The sequence below is a fragment of the Notechis scutatus genome, chromosome Z (assembly GCF_049901735.1).
Source record: "Notechis scutatus isolate UNSWTSFEM ecotype Mainland chromosome Z, rNotScu1.2, whole genome shotgun sequence".
In the NCBI taxonomy this organism is placed as follows: domain Eukaryota; kingdom Metazoa; phylum Chordata; class Lepidosauria; order Squamata; family Elapidae; genus Notechis; species Notechis scutatus.
This window is the reverse complement of record NC_142025.1, coordinates 133,965,813-133,992,328: the sequence shown is the minus strand read 5'-3', so window position 1 is coordinate 133,992,328 and position 26,516 is coordinate 133,965,813. Positions and strand designations below refer to the sequence as shown.

General features: G+C 42.0%; 1 protein-coding gene across 2 annotated transcripts in view; it reads left to right on the top strand.

Annotated features, from left to right (window-relative positions):
* Positions 1-26,516, top strand: part of LOC113428815 (sacsin-like) — a 48,066-nt gene that overhangs the window by 8,954 nt on the left and 12,596 nt on the right. For both annotated transcript variants that reach the window (XM_087946929.1, XM_087946931.1), the window contains exons 2-7: positions 5,922-5,951; positions 9,669-9,756; positions 12,890-13,001; positions 18,631-18,777; positions 19,917-21,372; positions 22,496-22,584. In XM_087946929.1, the coding sequence (XP_087803055.1) occupies positions 5,929-5,951; positions 9,669-9,756; positions 12,890-13,001; positions 18,631-18,777; positions 19,917-21,372; positions 22,496-22,584 (1,915 nt within the window). In that variant the 5' untranslated portion in view covers positions 5,922-5,928. The remainder of the gene's footprint in view (positions 1-5,921; positions 5,952-9,668; positions 9,757-12,889; positions 13,002-18,630; positions 18,778-19,916; positions 21,373-22,495; positions 22,585-26,516) is intronic.

The following is a 26,516-nucleotide window of genomic DNA, read 5'->3' as shown; positions in this document are numbered from 1 at the left end:
TATTCTAAACATTCCCTTTAATATTTTATTAAATTTTAAAATCAATCATTACTAAACATTTCAACATTTTAATCTATTAACTCTTAAACCATTCTAATTTTCTATTTCTAATACAATGCTACAATACCATCTTATGTACCTTGCAAAATCTTTTTTAAAGAAATTATACTTTACCCTTTGTCCCTAAAAAAAATTCCTTTTTTCCCATCTAATTTCAAAACTTTGTGGCTTTTCTCCACCTTTTCCCTTCCTTTCTTCCCCCACCAGACCTTTCTACCCCCCCTTCTTCTAGCCTCTGCCTTACTGGCTTCCCTTCTCTGTTGTGTTCCTTTTCCCTTTTGTTTACTATCATTATATTGATTTTGCACCTTATTTTTCCCTTTCTTGAGTGTTTTTTAAATCTTAAGTCCTTCATTTTCCTTCCTTCCTTTCTTCCTTCTTTCTTAGTTAAATTTTGAAATTCATTAAAGATGGCTTCTTCTTCTCCTTCTTCTTCTTCTGCCTCCATCTGTTGTAATGTTTGTTGATAGTTAGCAAGCGCCATTTCTAAAAAAGGAAGGCTTCTTTCACACCATCTTTGCCATTTTTTTTGTTTGCTCATATTCTTTTCTTAGTTCCTCAGCAGAAAAAGCCATTATAAATCTTTTCTTTTCTTTTTTTCCCCCTTCTTTCTTCTTGCAATAACCAAGATATTTCAAAAAAATAGAACAATCCCAAAGTCATCAATCAATCCAAGCCAAGGCAAAGTTCTCACTTTCTCTTCCTGGGGTAGTATCAATCAAAAAAAGAAAGTCCAAATCTGTATCTTAAAGCCTTATTGCAATATATTTCAGTCTTCAAATCCTTAAGGCATCTCCTCCAACAAAATCTTAACATATAAATATATTTTTAGTCCTCTCCCTTCCTGCAATGGCCGCCACAAAGAAGCTGGCAGCCGGGTAAGAATGCGCAGGAGGAAGAGGAGAAAACCTTTGAAAAGAGAAAGTTTTTCTTGGTTCCCAGGACTCTAAGACATATTTAACAAAATTCCTGGAAATTATGGCTTTTTGAATGATACCTTCCAGAAGAGAAAATAAGCGGCAATTTGGAGGTGCTGAAAGGAAAGTTTACTCTCCTTCCCTACGGAATTAACAAGTGGATACTAAGAAACCTGTCTTTTTCAGGTAAAAACTGGCTTTAGGCTTCGCTTTTTTAATTACCTGCTAAACCCTGGGTGGGAAGAACAACAAATCTTTTTCTTTCTTTCTTAGTTCTTTCAGAGTTTTCTGGCTCTTTCGAGAATGGTAATTTCTCGAGATCTCTCTAACACTGCAGTATTTTCCTAGTTCACCATCGGTGTGTAACTTTATAATTCCCATTAAGAATAACCATGATGGTGTATTATAAATCAGCTAAAAATGTTTGTGGTTACCTTATAGGTAGGTTCACTCTACTCACTTCAAGATCTGCCATAAAGTGGGGGAGGGGAAGGGGGGCAGGATGCAGTTCACTGATTCTGAGCCTTATAAGGAAAATGGAGCTACTGCAGAAGCAGCGTCTCCTCTCTTAGAACTTAGATCTTAGCGACCTTTGGTGTGCATTTCCTTGCCCGATGATAAAAGAAAAAAGACACACATTGTAATGATGTATGGAAGCACTTACATCATAAAAAACCCACATTGGAAGGAGGGAAAAGAGAATTCAAAACTGTGGCTAATTTAGAAATAAAGAGGGAGTCAATTTTGATCCAAGCTTTGGGCCCATTGTGCTATGCTGCCTGTTCCGTACTAGCAGGCTTGAAGACCTGCATTCCTATTGGTCCGGAAGAGCCGGGCCGTGATTGGACGTTATGGAACACTTTTGATTGGCTCGTATAGAGCTTGCCGTGATTGGGTAAAACCAAGCGTGGCAAGCTCAAACACCTGTCATTGGCTGCCTAGCCGCGGCCAGCTCTATAAAAAGAGCAGCCGCGGCTAGGCTTTTAGTCTCAGAATCTAGTTGCTTAATAAAGGGCTGTTGTTCACTACCCGAGCCTTGTCTTTTCATGAGACCCACCGACCATACTTAACACTGCCCATTGAAAGAAGCAGCAAAAATGCAAAAGATTAGAAGTTTAGTATTTCTGCACTGTGTTGCTGTGACTGAAAAGAGATCTGAAATGGAGGCTTCAGCAAAGCAAATGAATGCAAAGCATTCCTCTAGGTAAAGGGTATTCCTTTCATGTTCAGGTAAAAATCAGGTGAAATCTTAAAAGCCCTGAACATCTCCTCTTTGTTTAGGAAGTTGGGAGATAAAGACACAAAGCATCAAACGAGAAAAGGTTAGCCTTTACACTGTCACAAAAATAAAATCTCACTGTTTCTATTGCTTGTGATGAGCAGGGAGTCAATGTGAAGGAAAAGTCTTGATATAAGAAACAAACATTCCAAAGTAGTGGTGGTATTTTCTCCCAAAAACATTTAGCAGCTTACTCTTAATTTACATTTGAAGGGTGGTGTGGAGATGAAGGGAGACAAGCACACAGAAAAGGAAAGAAGCAACAGGGAAAAATTAATGCAAGACTCCTTTCTAGCGTTGGAAGTTGTGATTCACCTCTCTCTAGGAAAAGAAAAAAATTAAAAAAATATTTAAAAAGGGCAGGAAAATTCCCCTAAAAAAGAAGTGGAGGCTCAGGCAGCCCCCACCCTGTTTTCTCTTTCTAGTTTTGGATCTCCCAGCAGGCTTATTTTTTAAAGACCCAAGATGTATAGAGAGCTTCATTCACACATCATGAGCAAGTTTGAACTCTGCTTTTCTTTTTTTTTTCTTAAAAAACTTAGATTGTTACAATAGGTTTTAACGTGTCCCAGTGAGCTAATACATAGTTTAGAGGGGAACACGGTTTCTTCATTCCAAACAGGCTACCAGTATGGTTGCCCATTTTTTCGATGGGATGTTTCAGGCTTGTAGATTCAAAATCTGACCAAAACTCTTCCTGGGGAATCTCTCCCTAGGAATTTCTCGGGCTTGGAGTTAGCTCAGAGTGTGGCAGAGCTCACCCTTCTCCTCAGGGCTTTCTTGGACCTTTTCAAGCTTCTTAAAGGAATCTCTCTGGGGGAATTTCTCGGGCTCTCCATTTGCTCGGGTTCTGACCAATTCTTCCTCTTTCTCTAAGGAATTTCTTGGACCCTCCCCTCAGGCTCGGAGTTTGAATCAGACCTCCCCCCAAAATCTCAAACTTTTATTTTATTCCACCAGTCACACTCTTTTCAAAGTGATCCACTCTGGCTGATCTTCTCGCGACTAATCAGAAATGCAAGTTGGATCTTCCAATTCACTTTGAAGGCAAACCTCTGAGTAATTTCCTTCATTTCATTCACGCATACACAAGGCAACACTCCCCTCTTCCTCCCCCCTAAAAAATTTCTCTACTCAACTAGGAGATTGCAATCTTCCCCATTTCCTGGTTCAAGTCTCTTTTGGGAGTTCAGGTTTGGATGGAAGCAGAATTTGTCAACATATGACCAGGTCGAAATCACCGGTTCAAACTTACCAGGAGCGCTCTTGATTTCATCACTGGTCCTTGCTGGTTTCTTCCGTCCACCATTGTGAAGGCCTACCGAGCCTCAAAGGGGTTCAGCTCGTGAAGTGCTGGATGCAGCTATCTTGAAGGAACAATGCCTCCAAGCCCCACATTGGTACGCCAAAATGTAAAGTTCAGCTATAACTTAAGATCACAATGTGCAAAAATGAAGTTAAGCAGAGGCTTTAAAGAACAAAATCTAACTTTTATTGATCAATAAAAGGGAAGACCTCTCCTTGCATACACACAGACAGGGATGGGATTCTACCAGTTCGCACCTATTCGCTAGAACCGGTTGTTAACATTCTAAGCAGTTCAGAGAACCGGTTGTTAGAAGAAATTACTGGCCTAATCCTGTAAGGAAGGCAGGAAGGAAACATTCTGGTGTTGCTTACAGAAACTACCTCTCCGTTAACCCTTATCACATTCTTGGCAGGACTAGACTTCCTGTCTCAGGAACTTCTCTGGAGTTTTTTGTCCTTCTTTGCTGGTACTTTGCTTGTGTGGAGTGACCATTCAAAGTTACAATGGCACTGAAAAAAGTGACTTATGACCATTTTTCACACATATGACTGTTGCAGCATCCCCACAGTCATGAGAGGCCAGGTGAGGAGATGCGTGCCTCGATGTGAGTGATATTGAGTTGGCCATGCCCAGCCAATAACATGACCACCAAGCCATGCCCACCAACTTAGCCACGCCCACAGAACTGGTTGTTAAAAAATTTGAATCCCACCCCTGCACACAGATGTGAGGAAAGTTACAAAGCATATAGACGAAAGTAACTCTTATACCTTAAGATTCTTTTAGAAGTAGAGTAACTGCATTGTAAGACACTCTAATTTAGATTTACATCTTTCCTGCAAAAAGACAAATGTCCTTCTGGCACTTGTTTATCTCTCATTATCCCTTCTCCTATTGTCTGTTAATTGATTACTTAAGAGGGCTATTGACAACATACTTCAAAAGTGTTTATTCCTTCAGATGTAGGGAAGTACTTCTCAGGAAAGTAGGTTTTCAGGGGGTGCAACATAAACCAGATGGATTCAGATTGATTTAGATGGGATAATCATGAGTCTTCATATGAGAGAGATGTAACTAATTGCAGGCTAGTTTTACAACACATGAAAGGTTAGAGAAATATTTTCTACAACAGCAAGATAAGAAATGCCTATAGAGATAAATACTTCTATATACATAGGAAAACAACTGCCAAATATCGAGATAAAAAATGCCTATAGAGTAACTCTCTACTTAATGCTAAAATATATTTTATTTCTTTCCTTTCTTTATTACTGTTGAGGTAATTCCCCGTTAGGAGAATGAGCGCATACAGTGAGACGTATTTGAGAGTAGTGTTTAAATAATACATACACAGCACACAGATACACTGTACAGTAAATGTAGGTTTTTACTTCCAGAAAGGTTTAAGAAAAGTTCAAAACAAGCAGTCCAAAGTCATTCACAGGTAAGATCAGTCAGTTTTTAGTCCAAGGATAATCCAATAACAAAGTCCAGTGTCAAAAACAGTTCAGTATCAGACTTACATCAAATCCATGAATATCAGTCAATACAGGAACTGCAAAACTCTCCAACAGAAGGAAAAGAGAGACTCACCAAGACACACTCTCTTCTGAGACTAAGACTAAACAACCCAATTACAAGTTTCTGGCTCCATCTTATGGCCATTTGAGAAGCCACACCCAATTACAATTTTTGCATTTTCTTAAAGATACAGTTTTAAAATGTCTATCCTGGTTTATATATTTCCAACCCAAATCACTGTTAGGTGACTTACATTCCTAACATTTACCCTAACAGTAATCACTAAAAAAAAAAAAGCAAATTAGAAAAAACCCTACAATAAATAGCTTTTCTATAGCGAGGCGAAGAGGATCTGCATATAAGTAATTTTTGTGCCTCCGTTTGAAGTTTTGGCAGCGTAGGGATCCAAATTTGCTGGATTTGAAAAATGCAGTTTGAGAGAGAAGGGGATTGTCGTGGATAGGATCTATTGCAATGGATCATACTCTGGCCTGCTGAATCACGTGTCTAATCGCGAATGAGTTGATTCAAGGTGGGGTATCTGTTTAGTTTTTAATCAATAAATGTCAGAGGGTTAATGGCTTTAAAACTGCTTTGAAACACCAGCTTTGATTTGAGAAAGAAACGGGAGACACGTTCAATGTGGAAATAGATTCCTCCTCTCAAATCGTTTCCAACTTTCCTAAAAATTGACTTGTTTCAGATTAGCTGGATGGTAAAGGATCAGATCTGTTGGACGGGGTCTAGAATTAATTTGCCCTCAGTTCAAATTAATTGGTGGGATTAAGTTATGCCAGTATTTCATTTTGTATATTTTCCTCTTTTGTTGTTGCAGGTTGAAGATGTCTCAAAAGGAGAAAAAAAGGTACGGAAGTATATGTATTGTGTGTGTGTGTGTGTGTGTGTGTGTATGTGTGTGTGTGTGTTTGTGTGTGTGTGTGTATGTGTGTAAGAAATAGAGTGTGAGAAGGCAGAAGGATTATGGCTGGGGATTGTGAAAATGGACCCACCTACATGAGAGCAGGTACAATGTAATGGCTGAAACATTGAACTACAGCAGAGTAAATGTTTACATGAATGCACCGGTTTGTGTGTGTGTGTGTATGCATAGAGAGTTGCATATCATTTTCCAAGGAAAACATGAATGTGACATTATATTCCCATATAGAAGATTGTGTGTGATGTACATGCACTCTCTCTCACCTTGTTAGGAAGGCTAGGAGGAGGCCCACTGGAGGTCATGCCCAAGGCTTGCGGGGGATCAGACTGAGTTGTCCCACTGATCATAGCTCTATTTTATCAATTTATCAACCGTAGAGGTGGCCCAACTCGCTCTCAGACCTTTTGTCTAACCTTAGAATCACCTTCTGAGGATAGCCTGAGAGAACTGGTGATGGGCTAAATGTAGCCAGAATATGATTTGTTAATGTGTTGCATGAATGCAACCATACGAACAAGAGCTGACTATTAAATACACGCGGTAAACCCTGCCTGCCATGCAATGAAGCAAACTGTTTATTGATGGATCCAATAATTCAAAATTTAAATCTATGGTTATTCCTTGTCTGGTTTTAATCATGAATTAGTGTATCTTCACTTGCTCGTATAATTTTATGGGGCATTGTTATTTGTACAGGTAGTTTTGAACTTAACAACTACAGTTGGGACCACAATTTTTATTACTGTGCAAGGCAGTTATTAAATGAGTCATACCCAGTTTTACACAGTTTTTAAGCAAACCACCACAGTTCTGAAGTGATCATGCCTTCATTAAGCAAATACAGCTTCTCTCCATTGACTTTGCTGGTTGGAAGCTGGCTGGGAAAGCTGCAAGTAGCAATCCCATGACACTTGTACGCTGCAACCTTTGTAAAAACGTGTTTGTTGCAAGCACCTGAATTTTTATCATAACACTAGGGATCCTGCAACGTTCGTGAGTGCAAGGATGGGTCGTAAGTCACTTTTTGCAGGGCCGTTGTAACTTTGAATGATTGCTAAATGAACGGCTGTAAGTGAAGAACTACCTGTGTTACTTCCTTTTAAAAAAGAAGTTTTTTATTTTTATAACAAACAAAACAACAAATAAACCTTATTTCAATTATACAGTGTGTCAGTTTGGTACATACATCACGTGCACGTTATCTATAATCCTTTTAACTTTACATTCATATTATATTCTAATCAACATTCCATATCATATTACATCATTAAAGTTTTAATCTCAATTCCAGGCTATTTTTTAAAGCAAATCTCAACTCTTAAAAAATTATATTCATATTGTAATTTATATGCTGTCGACATTGTTAATTTATAGTTTCTAGTCCATAATTTCTGCCTTTTTATCCAAATCTACCCCATATCCAAAAATTTCCCCTCAAGCAATCATCGTTTCTTTAACTTCTTCTAAATTCACTCCTAATAAATAACCATAAAGTTTTTAAATCATTTTCTCCTCAGTACCTGTTAAAATTGTATCTAATTCGGTAAGTTCTTTGTAAAACCCTTCTGTCTTACTATCTTTATCATATCTAGAATGTATTTGCACATATGAGTACCAATTCATCTTTATCTCTTGTCCGTCTAGTTCTTGCTTTGTTTTGAGTTCACCCCTTTCATTTAATATTTCACTATATCTAACTATGTGTTCCATTTTAAAAACAACTGGATATGCAAATGCCTCTATAGTTGATAACCAGACTGGTATTTTCATATAATATTGTTTCCTTATTTTCTCCCATGTTGACAATAAAGCATCTTGAATGTAATGCCTCCTGAAATACCCGTGTGCTTTATTTTCCTTATACCATAAAAATGCATGCCACCCCAATTGCAAATCATGACTTTCCAGCATTAACAATCTAGTATTTCTCAGAATAATCCATTCTTTCACCCATATCAATGTTACTGCCTGGTAATATGATTCCCAATTGGGTGATCCAAAACCCCCTCTCATTCTAGCATCCCGTAACAGTTTTAATTTAATTCTTGCCTTCTTTCCCTGCCATATATATTTAAATATTATTTTATTTAAGTCCTCAAAGTATTCTTTCCCTAATTTAATTGGAATTGTCTGAAACAAATATAATATCCTTGGTAGTATGTTCATTTTGATTGTAGATATTCTCCCTATTAGAGATAGTTGTAAAATTTCCCACTTTTTCAAATCTGTCGCAATCTGTTTTAATTTATAATAATTATCTTCCATTAATGTCCCACATCTTGCTGTTAATTGTATTCCTAAATATTTTACTTTGTTTGTGATCTGGATATTCCGCCTGTCTGTCAATTCTTTCCTTTGCCTTTTGATCATATTCTTAATTAAAATCTTAATTTTATCTTTATTTATTTTTAATCCTGCCGCCTGTCCATCTTTTTCAATCTTTTCTATCGATTTGGGCGCTGTTTCCAATGGTTCCTCCAATATAAAGACCAGATCATCTGCATATGCTTGTAATTTATATTCCTCCTTTTTTATTTTCATTCCCTTTATTTCTCTATTATCCCTGACATTTCTATTTAATACCTCCAAAGTCTGTACAAACAGCAGTGGTGACAGAGGGCGTCCTTGTCTAGTTCTTTTTTTAATGTTAATATTATCTGTCAAATCTCCATTTATCATTACTTTTGCAGATTGTCTATAATACTGTATATTGCCTCAATTGCCTTAATGAATCTTTCTCCAAAGCCCATCACTTCCATTTCCAATAACATAAATTGCCAATTTACATTGTCGAATACTTCAAATACCTCAAGGCTGGTATTTTCAAATAATGTTGTTCCCTTATTTTGTCCCATGTTGATAATAAAGCATCTCGAATATAATGTCCCTGAAAATATCCATGCGCTTTACTTTCCTTATACCATAAAAATGCATGCTACCCCAATTGCAGACCATGACCTTCCAATACAGTCTAGTATTTCTCAAAACTATCCATTCTTTCATCCACATCAGTATTACTGCCTGATAATATAATTCCCAATTGGGTAGTCCAAAACTACCTCTCATTCTAGTGTCCTGTAACAGTTTTAGTTTAATTCTTGTCTTCTTTTTCTGCCCTACATATTTCAACATCATTTTATTGAAGTCCTCAAAGTATTCTTTCTCTAATTTTATTGGAATCCTCTGAAACAAGTATAATATCCTTGGCAGTACATTCATTTTAATTGTGGATATTCTCCCTGTTAAGGATAGTTGTAAGTTTTTCCATTTTTCCAAGTCTCACAATCTTGTTTTAGTCTATAATAATTATCTTCCTTAAGTGTTCCACATCTTGCTGTCAATTGTACTCCCAGGTGTTTCACTTTTTTTGTGATCTGGATATTTAGTCTGTCCATCAATACTTTCTGGCATCCTCAATATGTTACTAAACTGCAGGTCCCAGCATTTCTAGACAGAATCAACAGTAATAAAAGATGTTTAGAATTATTGTTCCTACCATAGTAGCTCTTGCAGGGCCACAAAGTCCTATGCTGGTGTTAGATAGATGGAGTAGCTACACAATGTATAGGCATTGCTAGAAGTTGGCTATTAGAAGGTCCAGATGCCATTGAATGCTGTATCTGAAGTTTGTGTCTCTTTCAGGAAGGGATTTCGGCAGAAACCGCCACCGATCCTCAAGTATTTACAGGGTATCCTTCGCAAATACCCGGATGGAGGGCAGATATTAAAGGTGGGTCTGTGAGAGTTAAGGACTGGATTTTTTTATCTTTGCAAATATTGACAGAGAAGTAGACTCCAGCTGCATTGTTTGTCCGTTCATTCAATGATTCATTCATTCCATCACGTTTATCCATTATATCATCTCCTATAAATGTAATTCAATGTATCTGCAAACTATTTTTGGTTTGTTTCGGTTAACTGAATGGTTAAATGCAACTATACACATATAAAGATAAGTGCAATATTGCATTTTGATGCAAGGAACATGATTCCTCATTTTAGAATATTCCACAATTTATTTGTGAGCAATATCTAAAGAGCAGTTTTGTTTTCCACACGAAAAAAAAGTAAGAAAAGTTGTCCTTTATATGTGTAATATATTTTAAAATATTTCTGAAAAATTATAGCACTTTTTATTTGTTTAAAAAGATATGAATCTAAGTAAATAGCTTGATGGTAAGCCTCTCTGGGTAATGTGGGACTTACTGCTAGGTAAATTCACTGCTCAAAAAAATAAAGGGAACACTTAAACAACACAATGTAACTCCAAGTCAATCACACTTCTGTGAAATCAAACTGTCCGCTTAGGTAGCAACACTGACTGACAATCAATTTCACATGCTGTTGTGCAAATGGAATAGACAACAGGTGGAAAGCCTAGGCAGTTAGCAAGACATCCCCAATAAAGGAGTGGTTCTGCAGATGGTGACCACAGACCACCTCTTAGTTCCTATGCTTTCTGGCTGATGATTTGGTCACTTTTGAATGCTGGTGGTGCTTTCACTCTAGTGGTAGCATGAGACGGAGTCTACAACCCATACAAGTGGCTCAGGTAGTACAGCTCATCCAGGATGGCACATCAATACGAGCTGTGGCAAGAAGGTTTGCTGTGTCTGTCAGCGTAGTGTCCAGAGTATGGAGGCGCTACCAGGAGACAGGCCAGTACATCAGGAGACGTGGAGGAGGCCATAGGAGGGCAACAACCCAGCATCAGGACCGCTACCTCCACCTTTGTGCAAGGAGAGACAGGAGGAGCACTGCCAGAGCCCTGCAAAATGACCTCCAGCGGGCCACAAATGTGCATGTGGCTGCTCAAACGGTCAGAAACAGACTCCATGAGGGTGGTATGAGGGCCCGATGTCCACAGGTGGGGGTTGTGCTTACAGCCCAACACTATGCAGGACGTTTGGCATTTGCCAGAGAACACCAAGATTGGCAAATTCGCCACTGGTGCCCTGTGATCTTTACAGATGAAGGCAGGTTCACACTGAGCACATGTGACAGACGTGACAGGAGACGCCGTGGAGAACGTTCTGCTGCCTGCAACATGGCAGTGGGTCAGTAATGGTGTGGGTTGGCATTTCTTTAGGGGGCCACACAGCCTTCCATGTGCTCACCAGAGGTAGCCTGACTGCCATTAGGTACCAAGATGAGATCCTCAGAACCCTTGTGAGACCATATGCTGGTGCAGTTGGCCCTGGGTTCCTCCTAATGCACGACAATGCTAAACCTCATGTGGCTGGAGTGTGTCAGCAGTTCCTGCAAGACAAAGGCATTGATACTATGGACTGGCTCGCCCATTCCCCAGACCTGAATCCAATTGAGCACATCTGGGACATCATGTCTCGCTCCATCCACCAACGCCACGTTGCACCCCAGACTGTCCAGGAGTTGGGGGATGCTTTAGTTCAGGTTTGGGAGGAGATCCCTCAGGAGACCATCCACCACCTCATCAGAAGCACGCCCAGGCATTGTAGGGAGGTCATACAGGCACGTGGAGGCCACACATACTACTGAGCCTCATTTTGACTTGTTTTAAGGACATTACATCAAAGTTGGATCAGCCTGAAATGTTTTTTTCCACTTTAATTTTGAGTGTAACTCCAAATCCAGACCTCCATGGATTGCTAAATTTGATATCCATTGATCATTTTTGTGTGATTTTGTTGTCAGCAAATGAACAAAGTATTTAATAAGAATATTTCATTCGTTCAGATCTAGGATGTCTTATTTTTGTGTTCCCTTTATTTTTCTGAGCAGTGTATAATTATCTCTGTTAATCTATGTATTATTTCAACTTATCTTATGAAATTTTTGGAACATATTGAAAGAATGACTAGAATTAAAGTACACATGAAAAGGGGGCATAATTATGCATTCAGTTTACAGTGGGAATTTTTGGATTTTAGAACTGTTATGGTATCCATGTTAAGGGAAATGTTGACAGCTGCAGTTCCCATCCACATGTAGGTAGGTCAACAGGTTAGGAAAGTTAGGAAAGGTGTTTTGGGGTTGTAGGCCATTTGGGTTAGGTATATTTTTGTATACCTGTTTCATTTAGTCATATAATAATGTACAGGTACAGCCCGCCTACTGACTGCCTCATTCCTTAGAAGTGCTGAAAAATAACTTTACAACCAGTGACCACTTTTACAATCTTGCAGCAGTTTCATTTACATGACCACAATTATAGTCCATATGCATTGTGCTGTTCCTTATCTGGTTTTCTTTCTCCCCCTTGGGGATTGGAGAGGAAGGGATTGCAAGAGAGTAAGCAGACACACAAAGAGTACATGGGGCTGTTTGTACCAGCATATCGCTTTGAGTGCATGTTCACTACTGTGTGCTTGCTTACTCTCTTGTAATCCCTTCCTGTCCAATGAATGTAAATACAAATATTAATTCCCTTATTGTTATTCATCACAGCACCAGATGAGCATTCCAAAGACCAGAGAAGTGAGGAAAGGGAAAATATAGTATAGTCACATGATTTCCCACCTAGCGATCATTTCACTTAACTGCAAAACTGCCGGTCCCGGTTATGTTCACTAAACAAGAACTATTTGCACAGGAATAAACACACTTACATTTCACCTGCACATTTAATCTCTCGTGTTTATCACAGGGAGGAACTCTTGTAGATTAAAACTGAAGGAAATGGAGAGATGAAGACTAAAAACCTTGGAAAGGAAGTCCCAGGAAATCCCAAGTTCTTTGGGAGAGAGTCAGGCAGGGATAAGTAGCATTTCAGCACCTCAGATCTGAGTTTTAAAGAATGGTGTATTTGTAAAGGCACAGCTTAATATTTATCAGCTTTGGTTTCTGTCTGAACCGGTTCTCTGCTTTTCTGCTTCTTCTCAAAGGAGCTGATCCAGAATGCAGATGATGCCGTTGCTGAAGAGGTGATTTTACTCTATGATGAGCGGAGTTTTGGAACACGAAGGCTTTTCTCTGATGGACTGGCAAGTACCCAAGGTATTGAGCAGGACACGCGGAGGACTAAAAGCTGTTCACCTTAACCCGGAAATAATTCCAGTTGTCAAGTGGGGGTAGGTGGGCGGGTTCTGACGGGGGAGATCTATATTACGTGGTTTGGGATGCAGGCTTCCTGCCACAAAGACCTGTGGTCCATATTTAACTGACAGAAGGAAAACTGGATATATTATAGCGCAAGGAGATTGTACAGACAGTCCTCAACTTAAGACCATAATTGAGCCCAAAATTTATGTCGCTAAGTGAAACATTTGTTAAGGCAGTTCTGCCCCTTTTTACAACTTTTCTAGCCACGGTTGTTGAGTGAATCATTGCAGTTGTTAAGTTAATAACCCGGTTGTTAAGTGAATCTGGCGTCCCCACTGACTTTGCCTGTCAGAAGGTCTCCAAAGGTGTTCACATGATCTGGGGAGACTGCAACCGTCATAAATATGAGTCAGTTGCCAAGCCGCCCAATCTTGGTCACGTGACTATAAGGATGCTACAATGGTCACAAGTGTGAAAAGTAGTCATCAGTCACTTTTTTCAGGGATGTAACTTTGAAAGTTCACTAAATGGACTGTTGTAAGTCGAGGACTACCTGTATTGTTAAGGGGTTTAAGGAATGGTTTTCCCATTTCTATTAGATGTACATTAGACAACAGGGGTCCCCTCATTTTGCAGGCAGCAGGGCCTGTTGCCCCATTTAATTTGACGCTAATTAATTTAATTAAGTTTTAAAAGCCTTCTATTTTAGAATTAGTCCTTGGCTTACAACCACAGCTGAGCCCAAAACAGTTGTTAAATGAGTTTTCCCCCATTTTACTACCTTTCTTGCCACAGATCTTAAGCGGATCATTGCAGTTGTTAAGTTAGTGAGACGGTTGTTAAATGAATCTGCCTTCCCCATTGGCTTTGCTCGTCAGAAGGTCACAAAAGGGGATCACATGACCCCCGGGACACTGCGACAGTCATAAATATGAACCAGTTGCCAAGTGTCTGCATTTTGATCTTGTGACCACGGGGGATGCTGCAACGATCATAGGTGTGAAAAATGGTGATGGGTCACTTTTTTCAGTGCTGTTGTAACTTTGAACAGTCACTAAATGAAAAATTATAAGCCAAGGACTATCTGTATGAGTTCTTACACGAGAATTTTGAAAATAAAGCGGATTTTGGGGGTTATTTCTAGCAGGTTCCTCATGGACATCCTAATTTAAGATGCCTATGTGTACAAAATCACCCCCTCTATGCCCCACACCACCCTTTAAGTGAGTTTTGATCGGACAAGTCTCTCTTTCTCTCTTCCCCCAGAAGTCATTTGCCACTGATTCCTTAACTAGCTGACCAGACTGGCTATACTGATGTTATGTATAACCTACATGCAAATAACTTGGGTGACGCTTAGATCAATAGCACTCGCAATAGCACTTAGACTTATATACCGCTTTACAGGACTTTACAGCCTTCTCTAAGCGGTTTCACAGAGTCAGCCTATTGCCCCCCCCTAACATTCTGGGTCCCCCTTTTACCCACCTCGAAAGGATGGAAGGCTGAGTCAACCTTGAGCCTGGTGGGATTTGAACTGCCAAATTACAAGCAGCCTGCAGTCAGCAGAAGTAGCCTGCAGTACTGCACGCTAACTACTGAGCCACCTTGGCTCTTAAGGTCAAACCCTGTATTCAGCTTGTAAAGTCGAGATCGCATTTTATCAATGGCTGTTTTTTGCTTTGGGCTCCTCCACCTGCAGCCTTCGTGGCAATCAAGATGTTTCCATGTTGTTTTTAGTAGTCAAACAAGGGTCGTCCCCCCCCAAAAGCGGAAACATTAGTTCTGTGATTTGCATCAGCCCATCTCAAGGGAGTTTGGGGCTTAGGTTATTTTTCCATGAGCGGGAACTCCTTCTTCACTCTCTCCTCTCAAGGCTGGCTTTCTCACTAGCCTTGCCAGAAAATCTTTTTAGAACCCAGCCACATGGCAGCAAGGAAAAAGCGTTTCCCAGTGCAGGAGCTGGCAGAAAACTACGCTCATGTAAAGTGATGATGCCCTTTCCAACCTGTATTCTGCCTACCCAGTGAAGCCAAATAAGGCTTCTCGCCTCAAAAACAGAAAGAGGGAGGGAGGGAGGGGGATTACAGTAGTTCTCGACTTACAACCAGAATTGAGCCCAAAATTTCTGTTGCTAACTGAAACATTTGTTAACTGAGTTTGCCCCGTTTTACGACCGTTCTTGCCCCAGTTGTTAAGTGAATCAGTTAGTCAAACTCTTGTTAGGTGAATCTGGCTTCACCATTGACTTTGCTTGCCACAAGGTCTCAAAAGGGGATCATGTGATCCCTGGACACTGCAACCGTCATAAATATGAGTCAATTGCCAAGTGTCTGAATTTTGATCCCATGACCGTGGGGATGCTACAACGGTTGTAAATATGAAAACTGGTCATAAGCTACTTTGAATGGTCACTAAATGAATGGTTGTATGCCAAGGACTACCATTTGGTATCAGTTCCTGGCCACAGAAGTCTGTGGATCTTCTGTTAGTTTTCCAGTTTCAGGAAGTTGGCGAGATTAGAGGTCTACCAGAATGGAATCATTTTTGGCTTACTTCTCATGCCGCTTATGGTCGGTTTCCCATTCCCGCAATGCCATCGTTCCCTGAGATCAGAGAAATGGTCATAAAAGATCCATTTTCCCTCCTGGGGAGAAAAAACAAGGGGAAGCAGGAGGGCCTGGTGTCAATTCTCCCAGCACCAAAAAGCTCACTGCCCCACCTCCAGTATAGATGTAGGTGGAATGCGTGGGTGACCTTGGGGGAAGAGAAAGAGAGAGGATGCCTAGGAAATCATCAGACAAGGTGGTCGGGAGCCCTCAGTCGCTTAAGGGTTGCAGAAAGAAACTGAGGACAGACCTGACTTAATGGATGAAGCAGTTAAAAGTGGCAGGTAGGAAGATTGTGCTTTCAGATTTCCAAGATTCTGTTAGTATAGCCTTACAATAAGGTAGACTTTGTTCACCTAGTTCTGTTTCCTGTCTGGTTTTTCTTGGAAGCACTGACAGCAGCTGAAGAGTTTCCTTTCCATCAGATTGTAGGTCTGCAGCAGGTAACCCCACAAAATTGCTGCCCACATCTTCAGCAGCAGGACAGCAGAACTAATGGTTCATGAGAATGACCTTGGGAGCTGGAAAGAAGAGAAGTTGCCTAGGAAATGGTCAGATAAGAGAGGGTATAGTCCACTGCTGTGTAATGGGTGGAGAAAGAGACTCGTAAGGCTCTCTCCCTTAAGGCAGCAAGAAAGACAGCAGGAGACTTGTACTTTTGAACTAGCAAGATTCTGTTAAGGTAGACCTACAATAAATTGGCACATCTGGTCATGTTTCCTAACTGGCCCACTTGAGAAGGCTGACAAGAATGGGGTTTTGGGAGGCTTACTGTAACTCTGAGTCAACTAGTTGGGTCTACATATCCAGTTTTGACGGAAATACCTGTTTCCCCGGAACTAAGACCTATCCATAAAATAAGCCCTAGTTTGGGTTTTTTACAAACGCTCCCAATATAAGCCCTACCCAAAAATGAGACCTCGTTAAGACCCCGTCCACTCTCTTGCACCTGGTTGTACGAGGTGGGGCGAGGCACATGGGTACAAATCAAGCTAGGGTGGGGATGGGAGTGTGTGGAGCTGCCCCATGTGCCCCACACCCACTTACTTTAGGACAGTTACAGCCAGGCCTCCCATACTCTGACACTTGTCTCGTTGACCCACTTCTACGACCACTTGTGCGCATTGCCCCCGGCCTCCATTCCATCATCAGAGCCATCAGGAAAGGCCTCTGCAGCCAAGAAATGAGCTCCGGATTGATGTGTGGGCATCCTTTTCACTGTCAGAGGCCTTTCCGAAGCCACATTGTCTCCTGCTGGGTGGGGCTATTGATGCCATGGCCTCGAGATTAGACAGTGGAAGACATCCCCTGAAAATTAAATCTAATGCCTCTTTTGGAGGCAAAAACCCCCCACCATCAGGGAAACAGGGTAGTCTTCATTTAATGTCCAGTCATTCAGCAGCTGTTCAGACTTAAATGCTGAATAAGTGGTATTTAATGACCGGAAAAGATTGCAAGCCTTGAGAAAAGGAGGAAAGTCAAAATAACCATGCCTTGATCTTGTTTATTATAAGATGGGATAGAGAGAAACTTGGATATACTTTAAAGAGTTTGACTCAATTCTATTTTACTACAATTATTTATTCTTAAAATCCCAGCCCTGTTTTTTTATTTGTCCTGCCTGAAGGACTGACAAGATACCACCACAGAATTGGTGTCTTTCATTATCTCAATTATGAGTGTGAATTTATAGACGGGAAAAATGATGGATGGATGGATGGATGGATAGGATTTAAACTTCAATGCTGCCGATGTCTCCTCGAAGCAACTCTGGGTGACTTATAATCATAGAATGATAAAACATGAAAACAATAAATATTAATACTCAAATTAATTTAAATTAATTTAAAACTGTCAAGACGGGAAGGAAGGAAGCAAGATGTATATGGGGAGAAGGTAGAGTTATCTTAGTCCATTAACTATCTCCAGAATCAGCCCCCAAGCTAGTTGGCAGAGCTAGGTCTTCAGGCCCTTCAAAAAGCCAAAAGAGTGGGGTGAATTTCACCTTGAGGTCACGCTTGAGGTGTTCTACAGGAGAGAAGCCACTGCAGAAAAGGCTCTTCTGGACCCCAACAGCCAAAATTCCTTAACCAACAGGGTCTGCAGCATGCTGCTTCAGTTGGGGTCGGGTGAAGGGTGGGCCAATCCCATTGGGGTGAGGCAGTTCCTCAGATAGCCTGGACCCATTCCATGCAGGGCTTTAAAGCTAAGATCAACACCTTGAATTAAACTGGCAATCAGTGCAGCACAAGGAACAGTGGTGTAATTTGGGCCACTCTAGGGATCCCATGCAGTATCCACTATGCCAGCTGTAGGTTCCAAATACTCTTCAAGGGGAGTCCCATGTAGAGCACATTTGAATAGTCAATGTTTAGTTGGCAGTTAGAAGCATTCTCTTCAGAGGACAACCACAACTTGTGCAAAATGGGTGTGTGAAGCAATAGCGCTTAGACTTATATACCACTTCACAGTGCTTTACAGTCCTCTCTAAGCGGTTTACAGAGTCGACATATTGCCCCCAACGGTCTGGGTCCTCATTTTACCTTGGAAGGATGGAAGGCTGAGTCAAACTGGAGCCTGGTGAGATTCGAACTGCCAAATTGCAGTCAGCCGGCAGTCAGCAGAATTAGCCTGCAGTACTGCACTCTAACCACTGCGCCACCACAGCTCGTAAGAGGGAAGTTTCTTACTCCAGGAGCTGATGTAGTTCGGGAGGGTGGAGCCTTGACTGAATGACAATTTATGTTCTCCTGTGATTGGTTGGAGGGAAGATTGACTGGCCTATTTGAATTCCCTGCACACTTGCAGCATTCAGAGGTTGATGGAAATGAAGAAGAGGAGTGCATGGGGGAGAGGGACCAGAAAGTGGGCTGGGAAAATGACCTTTGGGGGTGGAATAAACTCCCTTTTATGACCCTGTAATCTCTTACTGTCAAGAAAGGAGTATGTTTAAATCCATGTTTTCCCTCTCTTAGGACCTGCACTTCTGGCTTACAATGATGGCATTTTCACTGAGGATGACTGGGAAGGGATCAAAAGTCCTGGCATCAGTCATAAGGAAGACGATCCGTCTACTGTTGGTAGATTCGGCTTAGGCTTCAATTCTGTCTACCATGTTACTGGTGAGTAGCTGTGCGTGGCTTGATTTAGGACAGAGCAAATATCAAAACCGACAGACATTTCTGAAAACATTCCTTGCGCATGGTGTTTCCTTTGACCGCCGCTGCCAAAATTCTGAAGTATTTTCAGAAAATGGAGTTCTCTGCTTGCCTGGTACATATGAAATCCAGCAAGACACATTCCCGGTATTTTAGAAAAGGGAGGAGTTGGGTTTTTTTCACAAAAGGGGATCCTCTAATGTTTAGCTTCAACCCTAACTGTAAGTTAAAACCAGACAAATCACATTGTGCTGCCTGATTTATCAACTATGGATTTTCAGTTATTGATTTGTGCAAATCCAGCCAATTGTAGCTTAGTGTGAATGAAATACCTGTGGTTTAGCGCAATAAGGTTTGTATGGGGCACTAAGCCTCAATTTGATTTGCCAGGTTTGATTTAGCCCGAAGGAATGGCTGTCAGAACCTAAGGTGATATGTGGGCATCCAGTAAAGTGAAGAGACACTAGAACAGTGTTGCTCAACTTTGACGAATTTAAGATGCGTGGATTTCAATTCCCAGAATTCTGGGAGTTGAAGTCCACACATCTTAAAATCGCCAAGGTTGAGGAACACGGCTTCTCACCCAAGAAGCTTCTGGGACGAGAAGCAAAACATCTTCAAAGAAAAAGCAGGAAGTCCAGTTGCCTCTTGGAAAAACACCTTTGGGACAACCATGACTTGGATGACTGAGAATCTCCATAGACATTTAGCTATAAATTCTACAGCTGCGTTCCTCAACTTTGGCGATTTTAGGACACAGCTGTAGAATGAAATTAAACTCTGCTGGCTGTTTTTTCTCTTTGCTTAGCAACAATCCAATGACGGTTGATCTTTGCCATTCCCTTTTGCCATTTTCAACTTTGTTCTGCACAATTTTATCCCACCGCAATCGCTTGACTGTTCCTTGGGTATATTGCCTGGTTATCTGGTCCACAACGTTAATATTTTCTGGTGGTCCAAGTATTATTCGGGTTAAGGACTAAGATAAGGCAGTGACTACTACTGACTAATAAGGAGTGAAATAAGAAAGAAGGAAAGTAATAGAAGTAGGAGTGTTTGTCTCATTCTTGTGAAGTTAAATTTCTTTCCTTCTCATCCTTCAGACTTTCCATCAATTCTCTCTGGTGAGTTTTTGGGAGTGCTGGACACACAGCAAACAGCATTAGAGGAAGGAGGTCAGCTGTGGAGTATAGAAGAATGGAAGGAAGCATCTGATCAGTTCCAACCATTCTGGGCAACACTAGAATCCCTTGGGAAACCTTGCCCAGCAGTCAAGGGCTACTTCCCGGGCACCCTCTTTCGCTTTCCTATTCGGCAGAGCCCTTCCAAGATCTCAGACAACATCTACAGTCCACAACGGGTGCAGGAACTTCTGCACTCGCTCTTAAATGATGCCCCCATTAGCATGCTGTTTCTCAGGAACATCCAGAAACTGACCCTGGGCTTCGTTGGGTCTGACGGTACCATCTGTGAGCTGCTAAAGGCTGATATCTCAACTCGCCCATATCGTGAGTCAAATGCTATTCAACATATGCTAAAACCAGCCAAAGCATCTCTGAACCATGGTAGCGGTAGAAGTATCTCGGAAATATTTGCTGATTATAGTCTTGGCGCCACATTGGAGACCAATGGCTGCATCAAAACACTTGCTTTACAAGGTACTGGGGTTGCTAAAGCTGCCAGCTGCGATTGGCTCATATTGTCAGCAGAAGCAAAAGAAGTTGACCTCCCAGGATTGTGGGACCTGGCTGAGAAGGTGAAATCCAGACCAGCATTATCCCTGGCCTACTGTTTGCAAGATAGATGCGCTGGGCGCCTTAGCTGTGTCTTGCCTCTCCCAGCCACGGAGGAAAACATCACTGGATTGCCACTGCATATCAGTGCTCCCTTTCAACTCACCGATGACAGGAGGCATGTGCAGTGGTCTGAGGAGGGGTCCCAGGCGCGGGGGGCTGAAGGCCGCTGGAACCACATCCTGATGGAGGAGATACTGCCTGTTGCTTATTGCCAAATGGTTGTGCTGGCCTCCTCCTGTCCTGGTGACCCCTATGGGTCATGGCCAGACCCAAGTCATAGCCAACAACTCCGGTACAAGCCTTTAGTAACTGAAATATGCCAGAGGTTAAGGAACATGAGACTCTTGGTGAGGGTTGGAGAGGGGGACCCTTGCTTGCTCCATCCTTCTGAAGCCGTCCTTTTGCCAAAGGCCGTCTTGGATAGGCCTATAGGTACTTTGCTGGAGAAGGCCCTCCTTTTGGCAGGATCACCTCTGGCAGCTGCCCCTCGTCATGTGCGTCAAGCCTTGGCATTGGGTGCAAAAGACGGGACAGTAGTGCAGGAGGCCACAGCCAGGTGTGTGAGAGGGGCTCTGCAACATGCTGACAAAATCTGGAATTGCCTCACAGAGTCTGAGAAAAGGTTGCTACTGGAATATTTGGTTGAAGATGGATGTTACCTGGAACTGAAGGATCTGCCCCTGCTTCCAACAGCCAATGGGCAATTCACCTGCTTTGGAGAGGCTGGAGAGATTGTATTTGTTGAGAATCCTGACTTTCCCAGGTGAGCAGCTTTCTTCCATCCCACCCTCCCCCAGTGGTCTAATTTTGTCTTCCCTTTCTTCCTCCTTCAGCACACTGTACTTCCTGATTTGATTATCTGAATCGAGTCAGACTTGAACTCCTGTCAAGATAGAAATTCAAAAAGCTTTAACTATAAAAGGAAGAAGAGCTCTACTGATTTGTTCCAGAGTAGTTGAAGCTCAGTGTCAACAGATGCATTTAGAAATGCCACACTCTAAATCTTTTAGTGGACGTACTTTCCTAAAATATCTTGTGTTGTAAGCAAAGAAAATTAAATGGAAATCTGTGTCACTTTTTAATTTGTAAGTATACTGCTGGGCCCCGGATAGAACAGGTAGCATACCTAAAAAGTAAGAATGTAGAAAATGGAAAATGCACTTGTTTCTTTAGAAAAAAGATGGAAGATAATATCCAGGGGAACAGACTTCATCCCAGGGTGGTTCCAGCTAGGGAGTGAAGGATTAACCTTGCCAATTCAGTAAACAAACCAGATTGCCTTAATCAGGGTTGGGATTCAAATTTTTTAACAACCGTTTCTGTGGGTGTGATTTAGTTGGTGGGTGTGGCTTGATGGTCATGTTATTGGCTGGACATGGCCAACTCAATATCACTCACTTCGAGGCATGCATCTCCTTGCCTGGCCTCTCATAACTGTGCAACAGTTTAAATGTGAAAAATGGTCATATCACTTTTTTCAGTGCCATTGTAACTTTGAATGGTCACTCCACACAAGCAAAGTACCAGCAAAGGAGGGACAAAAAACTCCAGAGAAGTTCCTGAGACAGGAAGTCTAGTCCTGCCAAGAATGTAATAAGGGTTAACAGAGAGGCAGTTTCTGTAAGCAACACCAGAATGTTTCCTTCCTGCCTTCCTTACAGGATTAGGCCAGTAATTTCTTCTAACAACCGGTTCTCTGAACTGCTTAGAATGTTAACAACCAGTTCTAGCAAATAGGTGCGAACTGGTAGAATCCCACCTCTGGCCTTAATGTTTTTAGGCCTATGTAATATTTACAACCTTAAAATATATAGAGTAAGACCCATTTTCTTGACCTTCCTGGTAGTTTGTAATTTATTTATGGAACTTTTCTCTTGGTTTTGCAGAATTCTTTTGCCTTGTTTGGCCAATCAATTTCTTCCCAAAGATCTAAATCCTGTGTTGCTGAACCATTTGCAAACAATTGCCAAAAAAGGTAAGTTGTTATCTTTCCCATATATGTCAGAAACGGGAGTGTAATAGGCTGTGAGAATAACCTTGAGGAACAGAAAGAAGAGCCACAACTAAAACAATACTAGCGTTCTCTTGGTTTGAGGCTCTCATTCATGTTCCTCAAGGTAATTGTTACATCCCATTATACAGGTTGGGTGCGGTCTTGTCTAGTAGCTCCCACCATCTCAGTGGGATATTGGTTGCAGAGGATGGAGTTAATGGAATATACCTGAAGGACAATATGAATGGGTCTTAGCCTATCTATCTGGACACAGCAGCCAGCTGCCCTCTGAGATCAGACAGACTGAAAGTCATCATCCCCTAAAACAGGGGTCAAATTTGATTGCATCACGTGACATACGACATTTATTCTGTATCCTGTACAGATGCAGATAGATAAACTCCACAAAACATCCATAACAAAGTACTTTTATTGTTTCATCAGGTATCCTCATAACTTACATTTGTGATGAAGTTCTTCTTTAATGACCAATCCTTTGCATATCTGTCTTGTAGGTAAAAAGATGGTTTATCTCCCATCCTTTTTCTCCCATCTTGTAACGATAGAAGTAGAACAGTTACCACAAGTCCGTGAGTTCAGCCAAGAGTGAGGAAAACTCCCCCACCAATCGAGGGTCAATTTAGTAACCAATTAGGATTACAAATGTCATGTGACATGGACTACATTTCCCAGGATACCTTAACTACATTTACCATGATGCATTCCCTTAAGGGAACAGCTCATAATTGCTACCTAACTATCCAATTCCCATACACTGGCTGGACAGCACACTCCCCGCCTGGAATTGTAAATTCCACTATTAAAAGAAGTGAAAAAACATTACCTATAAACTAAAATAAGCAGTAGACAGTAATACTAACTGAATAGCAGATAACTATATTACTAAGATAAACAGTTATCTAGTTAACTAAGAAAAACAGTAGACATTAATAAAGCATCAAACAAAGCAAAGCATGCAAAGCTTGAGGTTCAATCTTCAAGTTCAGCCCTTCTCTGCAGTAGCACAAGATCGGTGACCGGCCTGGTCGCAGGAGGAATCTAGTGACCTCACCATCAGGACCTTGACTTTGCGGATAAGTCCATCAGAGCTGGGCATGGTTTGAGACACAAGTCCCATAGGACACGTGTTGCAATGCACATCCTTGTCTTTCAGCAAGACAAGGTCTCCCTCCTCGAGGTTTGGTTCTTTGGTCTTCCATTTACGGTGGTCTTGTAGGGTAGACAGGTACTCTTGCTTCCAAAGGTTCCAAAAGGTGTTGGCAAGCTGTTGAACTTGTCTCCATTGTTGTTTGTACAAGTCCTTAGAATCAAAGTTCCCTAACGGTGTGGGCCAATCACCTGTCTTTTGAGTTATCAAGGCAGCTGGAGTGAGAATGTTCGGATTCTCAGGATGCGAAGAGACCGGAACTAAAGATGGTGGCCACGACTTCTGCCATAAGGGTAGATAGAGTCTCATGTGTCAGTTTAGGTGCTTTCGTCAGCATCAAATCAAGGATCTGACAAGCTATTCCCAATCATATGTTCCCACTCTCCTCCCATGTGAGATGGGTGGGGAGGATTAAATATCCATGTGCATTTGTTGGCTTTAAGGTAGCCGTCGAGTGATGAGTCAGGGTGAATGCCATCTTCAATTTGTAGTTCTTTACAAGTGCCTACAAAGTTCGTTCCACAGTCAGATCTGAATACCTTGACTGGGCCTCTGTGGGCTTGAACCTTCTCAGGGTGTTGATGAAGCAAGAGGATCCATAGATTCGATGACTTCTATATGGACCACTCGAATACTGAGGCATGTGAAGAGTACTGCCCATCGTTTGCTTTAGCTTGACCGCCCCTGGTCCATCGGGTATACACAGACCAAGGGCCGAATACATCAAGGCCTACATTGGTGAATGGTGGTTCGGAGCTCAGGCACTCGGGTGGTAGGTCAGCCATCATCTGGTGTAGAGTCTGGCCTTGTTGCTTGCAACAATGGAAGACTGCAGAATAGTTGTAATACATTTTTTGGCACCTACGATCCAGAGTCCATTCGCTCTGAGGGCACCTTCTGTGAAGTGGCAGCCTTGATGATGGATTAGTTCATGGTGGTGTTGTACTAACAGCCTCGTTACATGATGGTTAGCGAGAAGGATGATGGGGTGCTTGATGGCTGAGTCCATTTCAGCTTTGTGTAGGCGACCTCCTACTCGTAGTACCTCCTAGTCATCAAGTAAGGGTTCAGTCTCAGAAGTGGATTGTGGTATGGGTTTCCCCGCGCTCAGGCATCCATATTCCGACAGATATGCATCTTTTTGCACACTTCTCAATATTCGTCTCTCAGCATGAGTACAGAGGTCTGGGAAGTATGACTTGAAGCCTTTCCGATGACTGAGGAGATGGACGACTGTGCAGACGAGCACAGTTATTCCCAGTATGAGAGGTTTCCATCGGGAGAAGCATTCAAAGCAAGCAGATTTCAAGAGGCCTATCTTCTCACGTTGAAATGTTGTTGCTAGGCAGACAACTGGAGGGGCGACCGGTTCTACCTTCTTGACTAGGGGTCAAATGTTGCCATCATTATCTGGATCTAGGAGTTCATACAAATCGGGTTTTTCTGGCTCCAAGGCGTCTGTACGCCACAAGAACTCGGGGTCTTTGAGCCAGGTAGAAGTTGATAACTGGGATGCAGGAGTTGACCTTGTCGCATGATCTGCAGGGTTCTGATCCATTGGAACATACTGCCCTGCGCTGGTTTAGAAGTTCTCCTGATCCGCTCAACTCTGTTGCTCATATAGACGTAGAAGCGTCTACTCTCATTGTAGATATAACCCAGTACCACTTTACTGTCTGTATAGAAGGTGGTGGGTTCTAAGGGAAGATCAATCATCTCCGTTATCGTCTCTGATAGTTCCGCTGCAAGCACAGCTCTGCAAAGTTCCAGCTGTGGTACAGTATAACCTTTTTGCGGTGCTAGTTTCACCTTTCCCATGACAAATCCGACATATACATTGCTCTCCCCGCCGTAGAATTTGAGGTATGCCACGGCTGCTACTGCCTTTGTTGAGGCATCTGAAAAAACATGTAGTTCCTTTCTGTATGCCGTGGAGAGCGAGATGGGAACATACGTGCAATGTAGGTGAACATCTTGGAGACAGCAGAGAGAATTGCACCATGACTCCCATTCTTGTTTCTGATGTGGTGGGAGTGGTTCATCCCAATCTTTGGTGTTTTGGGAGAGCGTGCGCAGTAGGATTCAACCTTGAATGGCAACAGGAGCTGCAAACCCAAGAGGATCGAACAGGCTGTTAACTGTTTACGGCACTCCTCTCCTCGTGAAGGTGGTCTTTAGGGCTGGGGTTTTGAAGGTGAAGAGGTCTTTCTTCAAGTCCCAACACAAGCCGAGACTGTGTTGGATGAAGGGGCATCGCTGGCAAAATCGAGGTCTTGCAATCCCTTGGCATGGTCCTTGGGACTAAAGGCCTTTAGAACTTCTTCACTATTGGACGCTATCTTATGTAGATTGAGGTTGGCCATCCCTAGCATTTGCTGTGTATTCTTTAAGAGGTCTATGGCCTCCACTGGGGTGGCTATGGATTTCAAGCCGTCTACAAAGAAGTCGTGTTCTATAAAGCATTGAGCTTCTGCTCCATATTTGTCTTCTCCCTCACGAGCTGTACGTTGGAGACCGTAGTTCGCAATTGCAGGGGAGGAGCTGTTGCCAAACACATGCACCCTCATTCGGTATTCCGAGATCCTTTGGTTGTGTTGGTCATCACTAAACCACAGGAAACGGAGATAATTACGGTGATCTTCTCATACGAGGAAGGAATAGAACATCTGCTGTATGTCGGCCATAATTGCTATGGCTTCTTTTCTAAAGCGGATGAGCACCCCATGGAGACTCTTTGTGAGGTCAG